Raw genomic sequence first — 24,495 nt, forward strand, 5'->3', positions numbered from 1 at the left:
GCACCTAACAAATGCCATCATCATCATTATTATTATTATTATTATTATTATTATTATATAGAGACAGTCCCTACCCAACAGTGGGCTCACAGTCTAAAAGACTAAAAGGTCGTCCCACGGGGGGCTCGCAGTCTTCATCCCCATTTTCCAGATGAGGGAACTGAGGCCGAGAGAAGTGAAGTGACTTGCCCAGAGTCACACAGCTGACAATTGGCAGAGCCGGGATTTGTACCCAGGACCTCTGACTCCGCACGCAGTAAGCGCTCAATACATAAATACCATTGAATGAATGACTCCAAAGCCCGGGCTCTTTCAATCAATCAATATCAATCGTATTTATTGAGCGCTTACTGGGTGCAGAGCACTGTACTAAGCGCTTTCCATTGAGCTTCGCTGCTTCCGGGATCCCCTTCCTTCTGACCCCCGTCCCCCGCACCTGTGCCGGTCCGGTTGGGGTCCCTGACCCCCCACCCCTCAGCTGCTGGGGCGGCTCAGCCGAGGTCTCTGACAGTGCTCTGCACATAGTAAGCGCTCAATAAATACGATTGATGATGACCCTGCCGACTTGGGTCATCCCACATCAGCTGGGCCTGGGGCGCTCACCCCATCCCTCCACACCTGTGTCCGCCCAGCCGGGGTCTCTGACCCCCGACCCCAGGCATCTGGGTGGGCCCGGTTGGTGTCTCTAGACCCCAGCCCCCCCACCCCAGCACCTATGTCAGCATGGCTGGGGTCTCCCTGCCCACTTAGGACAGCCCCCGGAGAGTCTCTGACCTCTGACCTCTTCATTTCTCTGGGCCTCAGTTCCCTCATCTATAAAATGGGGATGAAGACTGGGAGCCCTCCGCGGGACAACCCGATCACCTTGTAACCTCCCCGGCGCTTCTAGACTGTGAGCCCACTGTTGGGTAGGGACTGTCTCTACATGTTTTAGACTGTGAGCCCACTGTTGGGTAGGGACTGTCTCTATATGTTGCCAACTTGTACTTCCCAAGCGCTTAGTACAGTGCTCTGCACACAGTAAGCGCTCAATAAATACGATTGATGATGATGATGTTGCCAACTTGTACATCCCAAGCGCTTAGTCCAGTGCTCTGCACACAGTAAGCGCTCAATAAATACGATTGATTGATTGATTGGAACAGTGCTTTGCACATAGTAAGCGCTTAATAAAATGCCACCACTATTCTACCCCCATCTCCTTCCCCACAGCCCATTCACGGAGGCCTTCCCAGACTGAGCCCCCTCCTTCCTCTCCCCCTCCCCCCCCTCCATCCCCCCCACCTTACCTCCTTCCCTTCCCCACAGCACCTGTATATATGGATATATGTTTGCATGTATTTATTACTCTATTTATTTTACTTGTACATATTCTATTTATTTTATTTGGTTAATATGTTTGGTTTTGTTCTCTGTCTCCCCCTTCTAGACTGTGAGCCCACTGTTGGGTAGGGACCGTCTCAATGTGTTGCCAACTTGTACTTCCCAAGTGCTTAGTCCAGTGCTCTGCACACAGTAAGCGCTCAATAAATACGATTGAATGAATGAATGAAACACAAATTCATTCGTATTTATTGAGCGCTTACTGTGTGCAGAGCACAGTACTAAGCCCAGCCAGGGGCCCATTCATTCATTCAATCATGTTTATTGAGCGCTTACTGTGCGCAGAGCACTGGACTAAGCGCTTGGGAAGTACAAGTCGGCAACATATAGAGACGGTCCCTACTCAACAATGGGCTTACAGTCTAGAAGGGGGAGACAGACAACAAAACAAAACAAGTGGACAGGTGTCAAGACGTCAGAACAAATTGAATTAAAGCTAGATGCACATCATTAACAAAATATCTAGAATAGTAAATATGTAGAAGTAAAATAAAGACAATAATAAATCTGTACAAACATATATATATATATATATACAGAGAGAGAGAGAGAGAGAGAGGGAGGGAGAGGGAGAGAGAGAGAGAGAGAGAGAGAGAGAGAGAGAGAGAGAGAGAGAGAGAGAAGCAGCATGGTTCAGTGGAAAGAGCATGGGCTTGGGAGTCAGAGGTCATGGGTTCTAATCCCAGCTCCGCCACTTGTCAGCTGGGTGACTTTGGGCAAATCACTTAAATTCTCTGAGCCTCAGTTACCTCATCTGTAAAATGGGGATGAAGACTGTGAGCCCCACATGGGACAACCTGATCACCTTGTATCCCCCCAGTGCTTAGAACAGTGCTTTGCATGTAGTAAGCACTTAACAAATGCCATTATTATTATTATATACAGATGTTGGGAGGGGAAAGAGGTAGGGCGGGGGGGGTGGGGAGGAGGAGAGGAAAAAGGGGGCTCAGTCTGGGAAGGCCTCTTGGAGGAGGTGAGCTCTCAGGAGGGCTTTGAAGGGAGGAAGAGAGCTAGCTTGGCGGATGTGCGGAGGGAGGGCATTCCGGGACAGGGGAGGACGTGGGCCGGGGGTCGATGGCGGGATGGGCAAGAACAAGGCCCAGTGAGGAGGTGAGCAGTGGCAGAGGAGTGGAGGGTGCGGGCTGGGCTGGAGAAGGACAGAAGGGAGGTGAGGGAGGAGAGGGCAAGGGGATGGATGGACAGCCTGGAAGCCCAGGGTGATGAGTTTTGGCTTGATTCGTAGGTTAACAGGCAGCCACTGGAGATTTTTGAGGAGGGGAGTAACATGCGCATCAGGCAGAAACTCCTCACCCTGGGCTTCAAGGCTGTCCATCCCCTGGCCCCCTCCTAACCTCACCTCCCTTCTGTACTTCTCCAGCCCAGCCCGCACCCTCCGCTCCTCCGCCGCTAATCTCCTCACCGTTAGGCCTCGTTCTCGCCTGTCCCGCCATCGACCCCCGGCCCCCGTCCTCCCCCGGGCCTGGAATGCCCCCAATCCCTCTGCCCATCCTCCAAGCTCGCTCTCTTCCTCCCTTCAAGGCCCTACTGAGAGCTCACCTCCTCCAGGAGGCCTTCCCACACTGAGCCCCTTCCTTCCTCTCCCCCTCGTCCCCTTATCCATCCCCCCCATCTTACCTCCTTCCTTTCCCCACAGCACCTGTATATATGTTCGTACATATTTATTACTCTATTTATTTATTTTACTTGTACATATCTATTCTATTTATTTTATTTTGTGAGTATGTTTGGTTTTGTTCTCTGTCTCCCCCTTTTAGACTGTGAGCCCACAGTTGGGTAGGGACTGTCTCTATACGTTGCCAACTTGTACTTCCCAAGCGCTTAGTCCAGTGCTCTGCACACGGTAAGCGCTCAATAAATACGATTGATTGATTGATTGATTGATGATGATGATGCCCAGAGCGTTTCTGCACAAAGATGATCCGGGCAGTCGAGTGAAGTATGGACTGAAGTGGGGAGAGACAGGAGGATGGGAGATCAGAGAGGGGGTTCTGAGAGCTAACCCTCCCACACACCTGTATCTGGGTTGTTGTGACTCGGCCTCTTCTCCTTCTCTTCTTCTCCTAATAATAATAATAATTATTATGTTGACGATGGTATTCATTAAGTGCTTACACTTAAGCGTTACGTGTAACAGTGCTCTGCACATAGTAAGCACTTAATAAATGCCATCATTATTATTATTATTATTATTACTATGTGCCAAGCACTGTTCTAACTTCTGGGGTAGATACAAGTTTATCAGGTTGTCCCAAGTGGGGCTCACAGTTTTAACCCCCATTTTCCAGATGAGGTAACTGAGGCCCAGAGAAGTGAAGTGACTTGCCCAAAGCCACACAGCTGACGAGTGGCAGAGTTGGGATTAGAGCCCATGATCTCAGACCTCCCAAGCCTGGGCTCTTTCCATGATTCTTCTTCTCTTCTTCCTCTTCTTCTATGCCCTTCTGCTCCCCCTTGTTTGCTCCCTTTCCTCACACCCTCCCTCAGCCCCACAGCACTGATGATGACGATGGCATTTATTAAGCGCTTACTATGTGCAAAGCACTGTTCTAAGTGCTGGGGAGGTTACAAGGTGATCAGGTTGTCCCAAACGGGGCTCACAGTCTTTATCCCCACTTTCCAGATGAGGTAACTAAGGCACAGAGAATAATAATAATAATGATGATGGTATTTGTTAAGCGCTTACTATGTGCAAAGTACTGTTCTAAGCGCTGGGGAGGTTACAAGGTGATCAGGTTGTCCCGCAGGGGGCTCACAGTTTAATCCCCATTTTACAGATGAGGTAACTAAGGCACAGAGAATAATAATAATAATGATAATAATGATAATAATAATAATAATGGTATTTGTTAAGCACTTACTATGTGCAAAGTACTTAGTACAGTGCTCTGCACATAGTAAGCACTCAATAAATACGATTGATGATCAGGTTGTCCCAAACGGGGCTCACAGTTTTAATCCTTATTTTACAGATGAGGTAACTAAGGCACAGAGAATAATAATAATGATAATAATAATAATAATAATAATAATAATGGTATTTGTTAAGCACTTACTATGTGCAAAGTACTTAGTACAGTGCTCTGCACATAGTAAGCGCTCAGTAAATACGATTGAAGATCAGGTTGTCCCAAACGGGGCTCACAGTCTTTATCCCCACTTTCCAGATGAGGTAACTAAGGCACAGAGAATAATAATAATAATAATAATAATAATGATAATGGTATTTGTTAAGGACTTACTATGTGCAAAGTACTGTTCTAAGAGCTGGGGAGGTTACAAGGTGATCAGGTTATCCCGCAGGGGGCTCACAGTTTTAATCCCCATTTTACAGATGAGGTAACTGAGGCCCAGAGAAGTTAAGTGACTTCCCCAAAGTCACACAGCTGACAGTTGGCGGAGCCGGGATTTGAACCCATGACCTCTGAGCATCAGAGCCTAGTGGCTAGAACACTGGCCTGGGAGTCAGACGTCCTGGGTTCAAATCCCGGCTCTGCCACTTGTCTGCTGTGTGACCTTGGGCAAATCAATTCACTTCCCTGTGCCTCAGTTACCTCATCTGTAAAATGGGGGTTGAGACTGTGAGCCCCATGTGGGACAAGGACTGTGTCCATGAGGATTTGCTTGTTTCCATCCCAGCGCTTAGTGTGGTCCCTGGCACATAGTAAGCGCTTAACAAATACCATAATTATGATAACTGTGATTTATGTCTTTCTATTAATACCTGTCTTGGCCTCTAGCTCATTTCATTTCATTTATTCATTTAATCGTATTTATTGAGCACTTACTGTGTACAGAGCACTGGACTTGCAGGTAGGGAATGTGTCTGTCAACCCTGTAACAATAACGATAATATTTGTTAAGCACTTACTCTGTGCCAAGCACTGTTCTAAGCACTGGGGTTGATAGAAGGTGATCAGGTTGTCCCACATGGGACTCACAGTCTTCATCCCCATTTTACAGATGAGGGAACTGAGGCCCAGGGAAGTTAAGTGACTTGCCCAAGGTCACACAGCAGATGACTCTGATGGGTTTGACACCTGTCTACATGTTTTGTTTTGTTGTCTGTCTCCCCCCTATAGACTGTGAGCCTGTTGTTGGGTAGGGATCGTCTCTATCGATTGCCGACTTGTACTTCCCAAGTGCTTAGTACAGTGCTCTACACACAGTAAGCACTCAATAAATACAATTGAATGAATGAATGACAAATGATGGAGCCGGGATTAGAACCCACGACCTCTGACTCCCAAGCCTGGGCTCTTTCCACTAAGTCACGCTGCTTCTCTCCCAAGCGCTTAGTACAGTGTTCTGTACACAGTACAGCACTTAGAACAGTGCTTTGCACATAGTAAGCGCCAACTGTCAGCTGTGTGACTTTGGGCAAGTCACTTAACTTCTCTGTGCCTCAGTTACCTCATCTGTAAAATGGGGATTAAAACTGTGAGCCCCCCCCCAAGGGACAACCTGATCACCTTGTAACCTCCCCAGCACTTAGAACAGTGCTTTGCACATACTAAGCACTTAACAAATATCATCATTAATAAATACCATTATTATTATTATTACATAGTAAGTGCTCAATAAATGTGTCTGATGGATTTATCTTACTTGTACATATTTACGATTTATTTTGTTAATGATGTGCTTCTAGCTTTACTTCTATTTATTCTGATGACACCTGACCACATGTTTTGTTTTGTTTTGTTGTCTGTCTCCCCCCTTCTAGACTGTGAACCCGTTGTTGGGTAGGGACCGTCTCTATCTGTTGCCAACTTGGACTTCCCAAGCGCTTAGTACAGTGCTCTGCACACAGTAAGCGCTCTATCAATACGATTGAATGAAAGAATGAATTGGCACCTAGCTGCCTCTATGGAGGCCAGAGTCCAATAATAATAATAATAATGGCATTTATTAAACGCTTACTATGTGCAAAGCACCGGTCTAAGCACTGGGGCGGTTACAGGGTGATCAGGTTGTCCCACGGGGGGCTCACAGTTTTAATCCCCATTTTCCAGATGAGGGAACTGAGGCCCAGAGAAGTGAAGTGACTTGCCCAAAGTCACACAGCTGACAATTGGCGGAGTCGGGATTTGAACCCATGACCTCTGACTCCAAAGCCCGGGCTCTTTCCACTGAGCCACGCTACTTCTCAGCGACCTTTTAGACCGTGAGCCCACTGTTGGGTAGGGACTGTCTCTATATGTTGCCAACTTGTACTTCCCAAGTGCTTAGTACAGTGCTCTGCACACAATAAGTGCTCAATAAATATGATTGATTGATTGATTGACCTGATGACGGGGGGAGGGCCGGGATGGGGGAAAGGGTGTGGGGGTCTCAATCCCGGATTGGGGGGAGCTGAACTGACTGCCGCCCATCGCCTCTCTCGTCCCGCAGACTTGGGGAACACCACCGGGCCGCCATCAAGGTGATTCGTCGCATGCAATACTTTATGGCGAAGAAGAAATTTCAGGTGAGCAGAGGTCAGGGGTCAGAGACGATTCAATCATTCAATCGTATTTATTGAGCGCTTACTGTGTGCAGAGCACTGTCCTGAGCACTTGGGAAGTACAAGTTGGCAACATATAGAGACAGTCCCTACCCAACAGCGGGCTCACAGTCTAGAAGGGGGAGACAGACAACAAAACAAAACATACTAATAAAATAAAATAAATAGAATAAATATGTACAAGTAAAATAAATAAATAGAGTAATAAATATGTACAAACATATACACAGGTGCTGTGGGGAGGGGAAGGAGGTAAGATGGTGGGGATGGGGAGGGGGAGGAAGGGGCTCAGTCTGGGAAGGCCTAATGTTGGGGCACAGACAGGCTAGGGGAGAGACAAGATAGGTCGGGAATGGCGGGGGGTACAGAGAGCCGGGGGAATCAATCAATCAATCAATCGTATTTATTGAGCGCTTACTGTGTGCAGAGCACTGTACTAAGCGCTTGGAAAGTCCAAGTTGGCAACATATAGAGACAGTCCCTACCCAACAGTGGGCTCACAGTCTAGAAGGGGGAGACAGAGAACAAAACAAACGTTATTAACAAAATAAAATAAATAGAATAGATATGTACAAGTAAAATAAATAAATAAATAAATAAATAAAAAGAGTAATGAATATGTACAAACATATATACATATATGCAGGTGCTGTGGGGAAGGGAAGGAATAATAATAATAATAATAATAATAATAATAATAATAATAATAATGGTATTTGTTAAGCACTTACTATGTGCAAAGTACTTAGTACAGTGCTCTGCACATAGTAAGCACTCAATAAATATGATTGATGATCAGGTTGTCCCAAACGGGGCTCACAGTCTTTATCCCCACTTTCCAGATGAGATAACTAAGGCACAGATAATAATAATAATAATAATAATAATAATAATAATAATGGTATTTGTTAAGCGCTTACTATGTACAAAGCACTGTTCTAAGCGCTGGAGGGGTTACAAGGTGATCAGGTTGTCCCACGTGGGGCTCACAGTCTTCATCCCCATTTTACAGATGAGGTCACTGAGGCCCAGAGAAGTGAAGTGACTTGCCCAAAGTCACTTGGAGGGATGATGGGGAAGGGGCTTCTGGAGGAGGAGGTGGCGGGGAAGTGAAAGGGGAAGGAAATCAGGTTGTGGCAGAGAAGGAGGAAGAGAAGAAGGAGAAGAAGGGAGGAGATGGAAGAGAAGAAGCGGGGCATTCATTCATTCATTCAATCGTATTTATTGAGCACTTACTGTGTGCAGAGCACTGGACTAATAATAATAATAATAGCATTTATTAAGCACTTACTATGTGCAAAGCACTGTTCTAAGCACTGGGGAGGTTACAAGGTGATCAGGTTGTCCCACGTGAGGCTCACAGTCTTAATCCCCATTTTACAGATGAGGTCACTTAGGCTCAGAGAAGTTAAGTGACTTGCCCGAGGTCACACAGCAGACGTGTGGTGGAGTCGGGATTCGAACCCATGACCTCTGACTCCAAAGCCCGGGCTCTTTCCACTGAGCCACGCTGCTTCTCTGTGCTTGGAAAGTACAGTTCAGCAACAAATAGAGATAATCCCCACCCACAACGGGCTCACAGTCTAGAAGGGGAGAGACAGACATCAAAACTGGAAAACAGGCATCAGTAGCATCAATATAAATAAATAGAATTATAGATATATGTCCATCATTAATAAAATAAATAGAATAATAAATATATACATAAATACACAAGGGCTGTGGGGTGGGGAGGGAAGGAAGAGCAGAGGGAGGGAGTAGGGGCTCAATCTGGGAAGGCCTGGGGGCGTTGGAAGAGAAGAAGGGGAAGATGGAAGAGAAGGAGGGAGATAATAATAATAATAATAATAATGTCATTTGTTAAGCACTCACTACACGCAAAGCACTGTTCTAATCGCTGGGGAGGATACAAGGTGATCAGGTGGTCCCACGTGGGGCTCTCAGTCTTCACCCCCATTTTACAGATGAGGTAACTGAGGCACAGAGAAGTGAAGTGACTTGCCTAAAGTCACCCAGCTGACAATTGGCGGAGCTGGGATTTCATCATCATCATCATCAATCATATTTATTGAGCGCTTCCTGTGTGCAGAGCACTGTACTAAGCGCTTGGGAAGTACAAGGTGGCAACATATAGAGACAGTCCCTACCCAACAGTGGGCTCACAGTCTAAAAGGGGGAGACAGAGAACAAAACCAAACATACGAACAAAATAAAATAAATAGAATAGATATGTACAAGTAAAATAAATAAATAAATAAATAAATAGAGTAATAAATATGTACAAGCATATATACATATATACAGGATTTGAACCCATGACCTCTGACTCCCAAGCCCGGGCTCTTTCCACTGAGCCACGGAGATGGAAGAAGAGAAGACAGGGGGAGATAGAAGAAGAAGGAGGGGAGGAGGAGGAGAAATTAATCTAATCAATCAATTGTATTTATTGATTGCTTACTATGTGCAGAGCACTGTACTAAGCACTTATGAGAAGCAGCGTGGCTCAGTGGAAAGAGCACGGGCTTTGGAGTCAGAGGTCATGGGTTCGAATCCCGGCTCCACCACAAGTCTGCTGTGTGACCTTGGGCAAGTCACTTAACTTCTCTGAGCCTCAGTTACCTCATCTGTAGAAATGGGGATTAAGACTGTGAGCCCCACGTGGGACAACTTGATCACATTGTATACCCCCAGCGCTTAGAACAGTGCTTTGCACATAGTAAGCGCTTAACAAATGCCATCATCATCATCATCATCACTTGGGAGAGCAGTGTGGCTTAGTGGCTAGAGCCCGGCCCCGGGAGTCGAGGTCATGAGTCCTAATCCTGGCTCCACCACTCGTCTGCTATGTGACCTTGGGCAAGCCACTTCACTTCTCTGTGCCTCAGTTGCCTCATCTGTAAAATGGGGATTAAGACTGTGAGCCCCATGCAGGACTGTGTCCACCCCCATTTCCTTGTATCCACCTCAGCGCTTAGTACAGTGCCTGGCACATAGTAAGCACTTAACAAATACCACAATTATTAGAGAAGCAGCGTGGCTTAGTGGAAAGGGCCCGGGCTTGGGAGTCAGAGGTCGTGGGTTCTAATCCCAGCTCCGCCACGTATCAGCTGTGTGACTTTGGGCAAGTCACTTCACTTCTCTGGGCCTCAGTGACCTCATCTGGAAAATGGGGATTGAGACTGTGAGCCCCACGTGGGACAAGGACGGTGTCCAACCCGAATTGCTTGTATCCACCCCAGCGCTTAGTGCAGTTCCTGGCACATAGTAAGCACTTAACAAATACCATCATCATTATTATTATTATTGTTTTTTGTTTTGTTTTTGATGGCATTTGTTAAGCGCTTACTATGTGCAGAGCACTGTTCTAAGCGCTGAGCACTGTTCTAAGCGCTGAAGAGGAGCAGTGTGGCTTAGTGGAAAGAGCATGGACTTGGGAGTCCAAATGGGGATTAATCAATCAATCAATCAATCAATCGTATTTATTGAGCGCTTACTATGTGCAGAGCACTGTACTAAGCGCTTGGGAAGTACAAATTGGCATCACATAGAGACAGTCCCTACCCAACAGTGGGCTCACAGTCTAAAAGACTGTGACTTTTAAGTCTATGTTAAGTATATTAAGACTATGAGCCTCATGTGGGACAACCTGATTACCTTGTATCTACCCCAGCGCTTAGTACAGTGCTTGGCACATAGTAAATGCTTAACAAATACCATCATTATTATTATTATTATTATTATGGGCACATAGTAAGCCCTCAATAAATACTATTATTATTATTATTATTATTATTATTATTATTATTATTATTATTATTATTATTATTATTAAAGGGATTAACACTGTGAGCCCCATGTGGGACTGAGACTGCATCCAGCCTGATGACCTTGTATCTACCTCAGTGCTTAGAACAATGCTTGGCACATAGTAAGCGCTTAACAAATACCACAATTATTTTAATATTATTACAGAGAGGCGGGGGAGTACTGAGAGCCTTGTGGGGAGGGGAGGGCGATGGGGAAGGGGGTTCTGGTGGAGATGGGGGGGAAGAGAAAGGGGAAGTGGAGGAGAAAGTCCAGGTAGTGATAGAGAAGGAGGAAGGGAAAAAGAGAGATGGAAGAGCAGAAGGGGAGAAATGGAAGAACGAAAGGGAGGAAATGGAAGAGGAGGGGGAAGTTGGAAGAGCAGAAATGGGGGAGATGGAAGAGAAGAAGGGAAAAATGGGAGAGAAGGGGGGGAAATGGGAGAAGAGCAGAAATGGGGGAGATCAATCAATCAATAAATCATATTTATTGAGCGCTTACTGTGTGCAGAGCACTGTACTAAGCGCTTGGGAAGTACAAGTTGGCAACACATAGAGACAGTCCCTACCCAACAGTGGGCTCACAGTCTAGAAGGGGGAGACAGAGAACAAAACCAATTAACAAAATAAAATAGAATAGATATGGACAAGTAAAATAAATAAATAAATAAATAGAGTAATAAATATGTACAAACATATATATACATATATACAGGTGCGCAATCATATTTATTGAGCGCTTACTGTGTGCAGAGCACTGTACTAAGCGCTTGGGAAGTACAAGCTGGCAATATATAGAGACGGTCCCTACGCAACAGTGGGCTCACAGTCTAGAAGGGGGAGACAGAGAACAAAGCCAAACATATTAACAAAATAAAATAGAATAGATTTATGTACAAGTAAAATAAATAAATAAATAGAGTAATAAATATGTACAAACATATATACATATATCCATGTGCTGTGGGGAAGGGAAGGAGGTAAGATGGGGGGGATGGAGAGGTGGATGAGGGGGAGAGATGGAAGAGAAGAAGGGGAAGATGGAGGAGAAGGGGGGAAATGGGAGAAGAGAAGAACAGGGGAGTTGGAGGAAAGGAGGAAGAAGAGGATGAGAAATCGGTTCAATTAATCAGTAGTATTTATTGACTGCTTACTATGTGCAGAGCACTGTACTAAGCACTTGGGAGAGTACGACACAGCAGAGTTGGTAGATAAGTTCCCTGCTCTCGAGCTTGCCAACTTGTACTTCCCAAGCGCTTAGTACTGTGCTCTGCACACAGTAAGCGCTCAATAAATACGATTGATGATGATGATGATGAGCTTACAGTGTATAGGGGGAGGCAGATATTAAAATAAATTACTGATATGAACATAAGAGCTGTGGGGCTGAGGGTGGGGTGAATATCAGGTGCTTAAAGGAGACAGATCCAAGTGAGAAGGAGAAAGAGGGAAAAGGAAGAGAAGAGGAGGAGGAGAAGGAGGAAAAAGAGGAGGAGGAGGAGAAAAAAAGAGGAAGAGGAGGAGGAGGAAGAAAAGGAGGAGGAACAGGAGGAGGAGGTGGAAGAGGAGGCGAAGGAAGAGAAAGAGGAGGAGGATTCATTCGATCATATTTATTGAGCGCTTACTGTGTGCAGAGCACTGTACTAAGCGCTTGGAGAGTACAATTCAGCAGATAGAGACAATCCCTACCCAACAACGGGCTCACAGTCTAGAAAGGGGGAGACAGACAAATAAAAAACAAAATAAAACAAGTAGACAGGCATCAATAGCGTCAGTATAAGCAGCATGGCTTAGTGGAAAGAGCCCGGGCTTTGGAGTCAGAGCTCATGGGTTCGAATCCCGGCTCCACCACATGTCACCTGTGTGACCTTGGGCAAGTCACTTCATTTCTCTGAGCCCCAGTTCCCTCACCTGTAAAATGGGGGTGAAGCCTGTGAGCCCCCCGTGGGACAACCGGATCACCTTGTAACCTCCCCAGCGCTTAGAACAGTGCTTGGCACATAGTAAGTACTTAACAAATACCATCATTATTATTATTATTATCCCACCCCTGCTGTGGCCAGGGAATGTAACCTCCCCAGCGCTTAGAACAGTGCTTTGCACATAGTAAGCGCTTAATAAATGCCATCATTATTATTATTATTATTATTATTATTATCCCACCCCTGGTGTGGCCAGGGAATGTAACCTCCCCAGCTCTTAGAACAGTGCTTTGCACATAGTAAGCGCTTAATAAATGCCATCATTATTATTATTATTATTATTCCATCCCTGCTGTGGCCAGGGAATGTAACCTCCCCAGCTCTTAGAGCAGTGCTTTGCACATAGTAAGCGCTTAATAAATGCCATCATTATTATTATTATTATTATCCCACCCCTCGTGTGGCCAGGGAATGTAACCTCCCCAGCTCTTAGAACAGTGCTTTGCACATAGTAAGCGCTTAATAAATGCCATCATTATTATTATTATTATTATCCCATCCCTGCTGTGGCCAGGGAATGTAACCTCCCCAGCTCTTAGAACAGTGTTTTGCACATAGTAAGCGCTTAATAAATGCCATCATTATTATTATTATTATCCCACCCCCAGCTGTGTCCAGGAAATGTAACCTCCCCAGCGCTTAGAACAGTGCTTTGCACATAGTAAGTGCTTAATAAATGCCATCATTATTATTATTATTATTATTATTATTATTATTATTATCCCACCCCTGGTGTGGCCAGGGAATGTAACTTCCCCAGCACTTAGAACAGTGCTTTGCACATAGTAAGCATGTAATAAATGCCATCATTATTATTATTATTATTATCCCACCCCTGCTGTGGCCAGGGAATGTAACCTCCCCAGCTCTTAGAACAGTGCTTTGCACATAGTAAGCACTTAATAAATGCCATCATTATTATTATTATTATCCCACCCCTGGTGTGGCCAGGGAATGTAACCTCCCCAGCTCTTAGAACAGGGCTTTGCACATAGTAAGCGCTTAATAAATGCCATTATTATTATTATCCCACCCCTGCTGTGGCCAGGGAATGTAACCTCCCCAGCACTTAGAACAGTGCTGTGCACATAGTAAGTGCTTAATAAATGCCATCATTATTATTATTATTATTATTATCCCACCCCTGCTGTGGCCAGGGAATGTAACCTCCCCAGCTCTTAGAATAGTGCTTTGCACATAGTAAGTGCCTAATAAATGCCATCATTATTATATTATTATTATTATTATCCCACCCCTGCTGTGGCCAGGGAATGTGTCTGTTTACTGTTGCATCGTCCTCTCCCAAGTGCGTAGTACAGTGCTCTGCATATAGTAAGTGCTCAAGAAATATAGTTGACTGGCTGACTCACTGACGGGGGAAAGACAATTCAGAGCCGGGGGTCCCCCCGGGTGGTGGTGGTGGGGGGATTAGGGGATGGGGGTGATGGACCCCCAATGTCTCCCTCTCCTCCGGCCTGCAGCAAGCGAGAAAGCCGTACGACGTGCGGGACGTCATCGAACAGTATTCCCAAGGCCACCTCAACCTCATGGTGCGGATCAAGGAGCTGCAGAGGAGGTATCACCCCCCTTCGCCCCCACTTGCCCTGGACCACCATTCATTCCCTCATTCAATCGTATTTATTGAGCGCTTACTGCGTGCGGACCACTGGACTAAGCGCTTGGGGAGTCCAAGTCGGCCACATCGAGAGACGGTCCCTACCCAACAACGGGCCCACGGTCTAGAAGGGGGAGAAGGACAACAAAACGAAACATGTGGACAGGTGTCAAGTCATCAGAAGAAATAGAATTAAAGCTGAATGCGCTTACTACAGTGCTCTGCACACAGTAAGCGCTCAATAAGTATGATTGAATGAATGAACGAAATGCATATCATTAACAAAATAGAATAGTAAATAATAATAATAAAAACAATAAATAATGATGGTATTTATTAAGCACTTACTATGTGCAAAGAACTGTTCTAAGCGCTTAAATGCACTTAGTACAGTGCTCTGCACACAGTAAGCGCTCAATAAATACGATTGAATGAATGAACGAAATGCATATCATTAACAAAATAAATAGAATAGTACATAATAATAATAAAAATAATAAATAATGATGGCATTTATTAAGCGCTTACTATGTGCAGAGAACTGTTCTAAGCGCTTAAATGCACTTAGTACAGTGCTCTGCACACAGTAAGCGCTCAATAAATACGATTGAATGAATGAAAGAAATGCATATCATTAACAAAATAAATAGAATAGTAAATAATAATAATAAAAATAATAAGTAATGATGGCATTTATTAAGCGCTTACTATGTGCAAAGCACTGTTCTAAGTGCTGGGGAAGTTACAAGGTGATCACGTTGTCCCACTGGGGGCTCACAGTCTTAATCCCCATTTTACAGATGAGGTAACTGAGGCCCAGAGAAGTGAAGTGACTTACCCAAAGTCACCCAGCTGACAAGTGGCGGAGCCGGGGTTTGAACCCATGACCTCTGACTCCAAAGCCCGGGCTATTTCCACTGACCCACGCTGCTTCTCTAAATGTGTAAATATGTACAAGTAAAATACAGTAATAAATCTGTACAAATATATATACAGGGACTGTGGGGAGAGGAACGAGGTAGAGATGAGTTGTGGCAGTGTGGCTCAGTGGAAAGAGCATGGGCTTTGGAGTCAGAGGTCATGGGTTCGAATCCCGGCTCCGCCAACTGTCAGCTGTGTGACTTTGGGCGAGTCACTTCACTTCTCTGGGCCTCAGTTACTTCATCTGTAAATGGGGGGTAAGATTGTGAGCCCCCCATGGGACGAGCTGATCACCTTGTAACCTCCCCAGTGCTTAGAACAGTGCTTTGCACATAGTAAGTGCTTAATAAATGCCATCATCATCAGAAGGGGGAGACAGCCTGGCACTGTACTCCCATACCCATCGGGCCGCACAGCCCCCCACTTTGTGGGCTTGGGGGTCTGCTGGGGGTGGGGGGCAGCTGGCCAGGGGGGAGGGTCGAGAAGAGGCCCTGGGCTAACGGACCATCTTACCATCCTCCCCAGGCTGGACCAGTCCATTGGGAAGCCATCTTTCTTCATCTCCGTCTCAGGTAGTGGTTGCACCCCTCTCCCCCGACCGTCGCCCACCTGCCCTGGGGGGTTCTGGTGCCAGAGCAGGGGAGGGTGGGGTCCACCAGGGTCTCCCTGCTCGTGTTAGATGGTGGAAATGAGCTGGACCGAGCAAGGACATGCCAGCCACATGCCAAGGACACGCCAAGAATATACCAAGGTTAGGCCGGGGACACACCAAGGACATGCCAGGGTCAGACCAAGGACACACCCTTGGCTGCGGCTGCTCTGGAGGAGGGCTGGGCACGAGCCAATGCCAGGAGAGGACTTGCCACTCCCCCTCCTCCTACCAATCCCCCAGAGAAGCAGTGTGGCTCAATGGAAAGAGCATGGGCTTGGGAGTCCGAGGTCATGGGTTCAAATCTCGGCTCTGCCAATTGTCTGCTGTGTGACTTCGGGCAAGTCACTTGACTTCTCTGGGCCTCAGTTCCCTCATCTGGAAAATGAGGATGAAGACTGTGGGCCCCATATGGGACAATCTGATCACCTTGTATCCTCTTAGAACAGTGCTTTGTACAAATGCCATTATTATTATTATTATTATTATTATTATTATTATGGGATTGATGGCGATTGGCTGATGTTGGCTGAGCACCACTGGTCTGGCAGGGGAGATGGAAGCATGGACCCAATCGTGCCCTCAGAGATTTTCCGGTCTGGCATGGGAGATGGGGCAGATTCCATCTTGCCCTGGAGGAGTTCCCAGGTGGTTCAAAGAAAGATGGATGGTAGAAAGTTCTGGAAAGAGGTTTAGATCAGTTCTTGGACAAAAGGGTCCCTGGGGGAGTCAGGGAATTTGGGTGGTCCAGGCCTGGTCACTGGGGGAGTCAGAGGTGTTGGATGGTCGTTCTCAGTCACTGGGGAGAGTCAGGGATGGAGAGGGGAGAGTAAGGGGTGTTGGAGGGTCAGGGGTGAAGAGGGGAAAGTGAGGGTGTTGGATTATGTGGCTCAGTGGAAAGAGCACGGGCTTTGGAGTCAGAGGTCGCGGGTTCAAACCCCAGCTCTGCCAATTGTCAGCTGTGTGACTTCGGGCAAGTCACTTCACTTCTCTGTGCCTCATCTGGAAAATGGGGATTAAGGCTGTGAGCCCCATGTGGGACAACCTGATCATCCTGTATCCCCCCAGCACTTAGAACAGTGCTTTGCACATAGTAAGCGTTTAACAAATACCATTATTATTACCATTATTATGTGCTGGGGCACAATAACGAGTCAGGGATGGAGAGGGGAGAGTCAGGGGTGTGGGGTAATCAGTGCTGGCTCACCAGGGAGAGTCAGGGATGGACAGGGGAAAGTCTCTAACCAGGCAGGAGACCAGTCTGTGACCCTCCAAGTACCCGAGGGGCTCCGTAAGAGCAGAGTCCTGACAGGGGCAGCTGAGGGGCTTAGCCGGAGGGAGGGGGGGCCGTGGGGTCGAGCTGATGTTTGCAGGAGGCAGGTGGTCCAGGGGGTGTTTGTGTGGATCGCAGGGGCAGTGTCTGCCCCAGGGCCACAAAGAAAGCTGGAGAAAGGGAGATTAGTGATGAGATGGAGGGCAAGGACCGCTAAGGTTATCAGCAGGCCCAGCCGGCCGGGGGCGAAGCTGGCAGGTGCAGAGGCTGCGGAGGCTGGGGGAGGGGAGAGGAGGAAAAGATTGGGGGAGGGAAGGAGAGGAAGCGAGACACACAGAGAGGAGGGGAGAGAAAGGAGGGAAGGGAGAGAGGGAGGAGGGAAGGGAGGGAGAGAGAGATGGAGGAGAGGAGACAGGAGGTAGAGGTGGAAGAGGGGTTGGAGGAGAGACAAAGAAGAGGGGAGGAAGGGAGAGAGATGGAGGGGGAGGAGGAGGAGGGGAGATGGAGGAGGGAAGGAAGAGAGAGTGGTGGAAGGAGAGGATGAGAAAGAGGAGGAAAGAGGGAGGAAGGGAGAGGGAGAAAAGGAGGAGGAGAAAGAGGAAAAAAGAGGGAGGAAGGGAGATGGATGGAAGGAAAGGAGGGGGAGACAGGAGGAGAGAGGAAGGAAGGGAGAGGGTTGGAGGGAGAGGAGGAGGAAAGAGGGAGGAAAAGAGGAGGAGAAAGAGGAAGAAAGAGGGAGGAAGGGAGAGGGATGGAAGGAAATGAGGGGGAGAAAGGAGAGAGGGAGGAAGGGAGAGTGATGGAAGGAAAGGAGGAGAAAGGAGAGAGGGGGGAAGGGAGAGTGATGGAAGGAAAGGTGGAGGAGAAAGAGGAAGAAAGGGAGGAAGGGAGAGGGATGGAAGGACAGGAGGAGAGAGGGAGGAAGGCAGAGGGGTGGAGGGGAAAGAGGAGGAGGAGGTGGGGAAGAGGGAGGCAAGGAGGAAAGGAGAGTGATGGAAGGAAAGGTGGAGGAGAGAGGACTGGGAGGAAGGGAGAGGGATGGAGACAGATGGAGAGGAAGGAGGAAGAGAAGCAAGAAAGGGAGAACTATGGAGGGGGGAGGAGGGAGACAGGGAGGAAGACAGAGAGATGGAGGAGAAGGAAGAGAAGGGAGGAAGAAAGGGCCGCCCTGCTGGGCGCTCCTGGACCCCCGAGGTGGGGGAAACCCGGGGTCCCACCCTGGCTCAGGGTCGCTCTTTGGGGGGCGACCCTTTCAAACCGGTTTCTTGTACAAAGCAAGCGAGGATTTCCCCCCAACACGCACAGGCCTCCCCCAAACCCCCCAAATCCTCTTCCCTGTGTGGTCCTAGTCTGGGAGCGAAGCAGGCCCAGTGAGGAGGGGGCTTCCCTAGACAGGCATGGAGCCCCTCTGGACCTGTCTCCGTCCCGGGCCCTCGTCCTCACGGCTCTGTCCCTCCGTCTCGGTATCTCTCTGGGTCTCTGTCTTGCTCTCTCTGTCTCTGTCCCATCCCCGCATCCCTGGCTCTGGCTGGTTTTGGCTGTCCAGCCCGGAGGTGGGGGGGACCAGGATGCTTGGGGAGATGGAGGGAGGGGGAGGGATGCGGTGGGGGATTGGGGGGCCTGGGAGGAGGAGACCCGGGTCTGGGGTCTGAGCCAGACTCTTTCCACACAGAGAAAAGCAAAGATCGGGGCAATAATTCCATCGGCGCCAGGCTCAACAGACTAGAAGACAAGGTAGGAAACCCACGGCTAACTCTGAAGCCTGGACCGCCTCCCTTCTTCTCTTCTTCCCTCCTTTCCTCTCTTTCTCCCTCATCATCATCAACATCATCATCATCATCATGGTATTCATTAAGCGCTTACTACGTGCCAAGCCCAGTTCCCAGCACTGGGATAGATACAAGTTAGTCAGGTTGCCCCCACCACAACCGAGATAATAATAATGGTACTTGTAAAGCACTTACTACGTGCCAAGCACTGTTCTCAGGTTGGACACAGTCAATGTCCCACTTGGGGCTCCCAGTCTTAATCCCCAATTTCCAGAGGCGATAACTGAGGCCCAGAGAATCAATCAATCAATCAATCGTATGTATTGAGCGCTTACTTTGTGCAGAGCACTGTACTAAGCACTTGGGAAGTACAAGTTGGCAACATATAGAGACGGTCCCTACCCAACAGTGGGCTCACAGTCTAAAAGGGGAAGACAGAGAACAAAACCAAACATACGAACAAAATAAAATAAATAGACTAGATATGTACAAGTAAAATAAATAAATAGAGAAATATGTACAAACATATCATCATCATCATCAATCGTATTTATTGAGCGCTTACTGTGTGCAGAGCACTGTACTAAGCGCTTGGGAAGTCCAAGTTGGCAACATATAGAGACAGTCCCTACCCAACAGTGGGCTCACAGTCTAATAGGGGGAGACAGAGAACAAAACCAAACATACGAACAAAATAAAATAGAATAGATATGTACAAGTAAAATAAATAAATAAATAGAGTAATAAATATGTACAAACACGTTTGTACATATTACAAATGTTTACAAACATATGTACAAACACATAGAGAAGTGAAGTGACTTCCCCAAGGTCACCAGACACGTGGAAGAGCCGAGATTAGAACCCATGACCTTCTGACGCCCGAGCCGGTGCTCTATTCACTAAGCCACGCTGCTTCTCCGGATAAACTCCCTGGGCTCACAGTCTTAATCCCCATTTTCCAGAGGAGATAACTGAGGCCCAGAGAAGCAAAGTGTATATATGTTTGTACGTATTTACTACTCTATTTATTTATTTATTTTACTTGTACATATTTATTCTATTTTATTCTGTTAATATGTTTTGTTTTGTTCTCTGTCTCCCCCTTCTAGACTGTGAGCCCACTGTTGGGTAGGGACCATCTCTATATGTTGCCAAATTGTACTTCCCAAGCGCTTAGTAAGTGCTCTGCACACAGTAAGCGCTCAATAAATACGATTGAATGAATGAATGAATGTTTTGCTTTGTTGTCTGTCTCACCCTTCTAGGCTGTGAGCCCGCTGTTGGGTAGGGACCGTCTCTAGATGTTGCCAACTTGGACTTCCCAAGCGCTTAGTCCAGTGCTCTGCACACAGTAAGCGCTCAATTAATACGATTGAATGAATTGAATGAATGAATGAAAGTGATTTCTCCAAGGTCACCAATCAGACACGTGGCAGAATTAGAATCCATGACCTTCTAACTCCCAAGCCATATTATCTGGGGCGGTGGGGGGAGAACCAGGGCCGGGCCAGGACTCTGAAAATTAGGGGAGCCCCGGAGACTGGGGTGCGGGAGGCGGCAGTGACCGGGCTGGCTGACTTGGGATCAGGGGTGACCCTCGAGACCCCCATTTTGCTCCGCAGCATTCATTCAATCGTATTTATTGAGCGCTTACTGTGTGCAGAGCACTGTACTAAGCGCTTGGGAAGTACAATTCAACAACAGAGACAATCTCTGCCCACAGTGGGCTCACAGTCTAGAAGGGGGGAAACCGACAACATCATATCGGGGAGATGGGTGGGAGAGAAGGGCCTGCAGAGGGGTTGATTGAGGACACTCCGCATGCAGAGCACAAACTAGCCCTCTTCCTCCCTTCCAAGCCCTACTGAGAGCTCACCTCCTCCAGGAGGCCTTCCCACACCGAGCCCCCTTTTTCCTCTCCTCCTCCCCATCCCCCCAGCCCTACCTCCTTCCCCTCCCCACAGCCCCTGTATAGCTGTTTGTACAGATTTATCACTCTATTTATTTCACTTGGACATATTTCCTATTCTATTTATTTTGTTGATGTGCATCTAGCTTTATTTCTATTTATTCTGATGACTAGACACCTGTCCACATGTTTTGTTTTGTCGTCTGTCTACCCATTCTAATAATGATAGCATTTATTAAGCGCTTACTATGTGCAAAGCAGTGTTCCAAGCGCTGGGGAGTTTACAAGGTGATCAGGTTGTCCCACGTGGGGCTCACAGTCTTCATCCCCATTTTACAGATGAGTGAAGTGAGGCCCAGAGAAGTTAAGTGGCTTGCCCAAAGTCACATGGCTGACAAGTGGCGGAGGGATTCGAACCCATGACCTCTGACTCCAAAGCCCGTGCTCTTTCCACTGAGCTACGCTGCTTCTCTGAAGTGGAAAAAAAATAATTTTTTTATTATTCTAGACTGTGAGCCAGTTGTTGGGTAGGGACCGTCTCTATATGTTGCCAACTTGTACTTCCCAAGCACTTAGTACAGTGCTCTGCACACAGTAAGTGCTCAATAAATACGATTGAATGAATGAATGAATGAATGAATGAAAGGACAGGGACTGAGTCCAACACTATTTGCTTGTATCAACCCCAGCATTTAGTACAGTGTCTGGCACATAATAATAATGATAATAATGATGGCATTTGTTAAGCACTTACTATGTGCAAAGCACTATTCTAAGCGCTGGGGGGGATACAGAGTGATCAGGTTGTCCCACGGGGGGGCTCACAGTCTTCATCCCCATTTTACAGATGAGGGAAGTGAGGCCCAGAGAAGTTAAGTGACTTGCCCAAGGTCACACAGCTGACAAGGGGCAGAGCTGGGATTCGAACACATGACCCCCGACTCCCAATAATAATAATAATAATAATGACATTTATTAAGCACTTACCATGTGCAAAGCACTGTTCTAAGCGCTGGGGAAATTACAAGGTGATGAGGTTGTTCCACAGGGGGCTCACAGTCTTAATCCCCATTTTACAGATGAGGTCACTGAGGCCCAGAGAAGTTAAGTGGCTTGCCCAAAGTCACACAGCTGACAAATTGGCAGAGCCGGGATTCGAACACATGACCCCTGACTCCCAAGCCCGGGCTCTTTCCACTGAGCCACGCTGCCTCTCATTCATTCATTCATTCAGTCGTATTTATTGAGCGCTTACTGTGTGCAGAGCACTGTACTAAGCCCTTGGTAAGTACAAATTGGCAACATATAGAAACAGTCCCTACCCAACAGCGGGCTCTCGTTAAGCAAGGGCTTAACAAATACCAACAAATATCATAATTATTATAATTATATTCAAATAAAAAATATATTTTTAAAAAATATACGGATACCCCCTGTGGGACAACCTGATCACCCTGTAACCATCCCAGGGCTTAAAACAGTGCTTTGCACATAGTAAGCGCTTAATAAATGCCGTCATTATTATTATTATTGTATTAAGCGCTTGGGAGAGGACAATACAACAATAAACAGGCAAATTCCTTGCTAATAAGGAGGAGTGGAGGCCCGGTGGGAGGAGAAGGCTGGAGGGGAGGAGGAATGGAGGCCAGGGAGCTGTTAAGTGGTGCTCCCCACTGCCCTCCTCCAGACCCCACAGCCTGGGCAGACGAGCCCTGGCAGGTCTGCTCGGATTGATCATTCATTCATTCATTCATTCAATCGTATTTATTGAGCGCTTACTGTGTGCAGAGCACTGGACTAAGCACTTGGGAAGTCCAAGTTGGCAACATCTAGAGACGGTCCCTACCCAACAGCGGGCTCAGAGTCGAGAAGTGGGAGACAGACAACAAAACGTATTAACAAGATAAAATAAATAGAATAAATATGTACAAATAGAGTAGTAAATACGTACAAACATATATACATATATGCAGGTGCTGTAGGTTATCAGGTTGTCCCACGTGGGGCTCCCCATTTTACATCCATTCATTCAATAGTATTTATTGAGCGCTTACTGGGCGCAGAGCACTGTACTAAGCGCTTGGAAAGTCCAAGTTGGCAACATATAGAGATGGTCCCTACCCAACAGCGGGCTCACAGTGTAGAAGGGGGAGACAGGCGACGAAACAAAACATATTAACAAAATAAAATAAATAGAATAGTAAATATGTACAATAATAACAATATGTACAATAGTATGTACAATAATAGCAATAATACTATGTGCCAAGCACCGTTCTAAGCACTGGGGTAGATACAAGGTTATCAGGTTGTCCCACGTGGGACTCCCCATTTTACATTCATTCATTCATTCATTCATTCATTCAATCGTATTTACTGAGCGCTTACTGGGTGCAGAGCACTGTACTAAGCGCTTGGAAAGTCCAAGTTGGCAACATATAGAGATGGTCCCTACCCAACAGTGGGCTCACAGTCTAGAAGGGGGAGACAGGCGACGAAACAAAACATATTAACAAAATCAAATAAATAGAATAGTAAATATGTACAATAATAACAATATGTACAATAGTATGTACAATAATAGCAACAATACTATGTGCCAAGCACCGTTCTAAGCACTGGGGTAGATACAAGGTTATCAGGTTGTCCCACGTGGGACTCCCCATTTTACATTCATTCATTCATTCATTCATTCATTCAATCGTATTTATTGAGCGCTTACTGGGTGCAGAGCACTGTACTAAGCGCTTGAGAAGGACAAGTTGGTCACATATAGAGACGTTCCCTACCCAACAGCGGGCTCACAGTCTTGCCCTTTCCTCTCCATCCCAACCGCTCCCCTGCTCGTTCAAGCTGTCATCCTCTCCCGTCTGGACTACTGCATCAGCCTTCTCTCTGATCTCCCATCCTCGTGTCTCTCCCCACTTCAATCCATACTTCACGCCGCTGCCCGGATTATCTTTGTCCAGAAACGCTCTGGGCATGTTACTCCCCTCCTCAAAAATCTCCAGTGGCTCCCAATCAATCTGCGCATCAGGCAGAAACTCCTCACCCTGGGCTTCCAGGCTGTCCATCCCCTGGCCCCCTCCTCCCTCCCCTCCCTTCTGTCCTTCTCCGGCCCAGCCCGCACCCTCCGCTCCTCTGCCGCTAATCTCCTCACCGTTAGGCCTCTTTCTCTCCTGTCCCGCCATCGACCCCCGGCCCACGTCATCCCCCGAGCCTTGAATGCCCCCAATCCCTCTGCCCATCCGCCAAGCTCGCTCTCTTCCTCCCTTCAAGGCCCTACTGAGAGCTCACCTCCTCCAGGAGGCCTTCCCTGACTGAGCCCCTTCCTTCCTCTCCCCCTCGTCCCCCTCTCCATCCCCCCATCTTACCTCCTTCCCTTCCCCACAGCACCTGTATATATGTATATATGTTTGTACATATTTATTACTCTATTTATTTTACTTGTACATATCTATTCTATTTATTTTATTTTGTTAGTATGTTTGGTTTTGTTCTCTGTCTCCCCCTTTTAGACTGTGAGCCCACTGTTGGGTAGGGACCGTCTCTATATGTTGCCAACTTGGACTTCCCAAGAGCTTAGTACAGTGCTCTGCACACAGTAAGCGCTCAATAAATACGATTGAGTGATTGATTGATTTACTGTTCTATTTATTTTATG

At 47.1% G+C, this 24,495-nt stretch overlaps 1 protein-coding gene across 1 annotated transcript in view; it reads left to right on the top strand.

Moving 5' to 3' along the window:
- The window catches only part of KCNQ1 (potassium voltage-gated channel subfamily Q member 1), a 192,278-nt gene that overhangs the window by 125,160 nt on the left and 42,623 nt on the right, over positions 1 to 24,495 (top strand). Inside the window, exons 14-17 of the mRNA XM_038765388.1 lie at positions 6,796 to 6,871; positions 14,174 to 14,268; positions 15,754 to 15,800; positions 18,823 to 18,884. Of these exons, the coding sequence (XP_038621316.1) occupies positions 6,796 to 6,871; positions 14,174 to 14,268; positions 15,754 to 15,800; positions 18,823 to 18,884 (280 nt within the window). The remainder of the gene's footprint in view (positions 1 to 6,795; positions 6,872 to 14,173; positions 14,269 to 15,753; positions 15,801 to 18,822; positions 18,885 to 24,495) is intronic.

This window comes from Tachyglossus aculeatus, chromosome 22 (assembly GCF_015852505.1).
Source record: "Tachyglossus aculeatus isolate mTacAcu1 chromosome 22, mTacAcu1.pri, whole genome shotgun sequence".
NCBI lineage: Eukaryota > Metazoa > Chordata > Mammalia > Monotremata > Tachyglossidae > Tachyglossus > Tachyglossus aculeatus.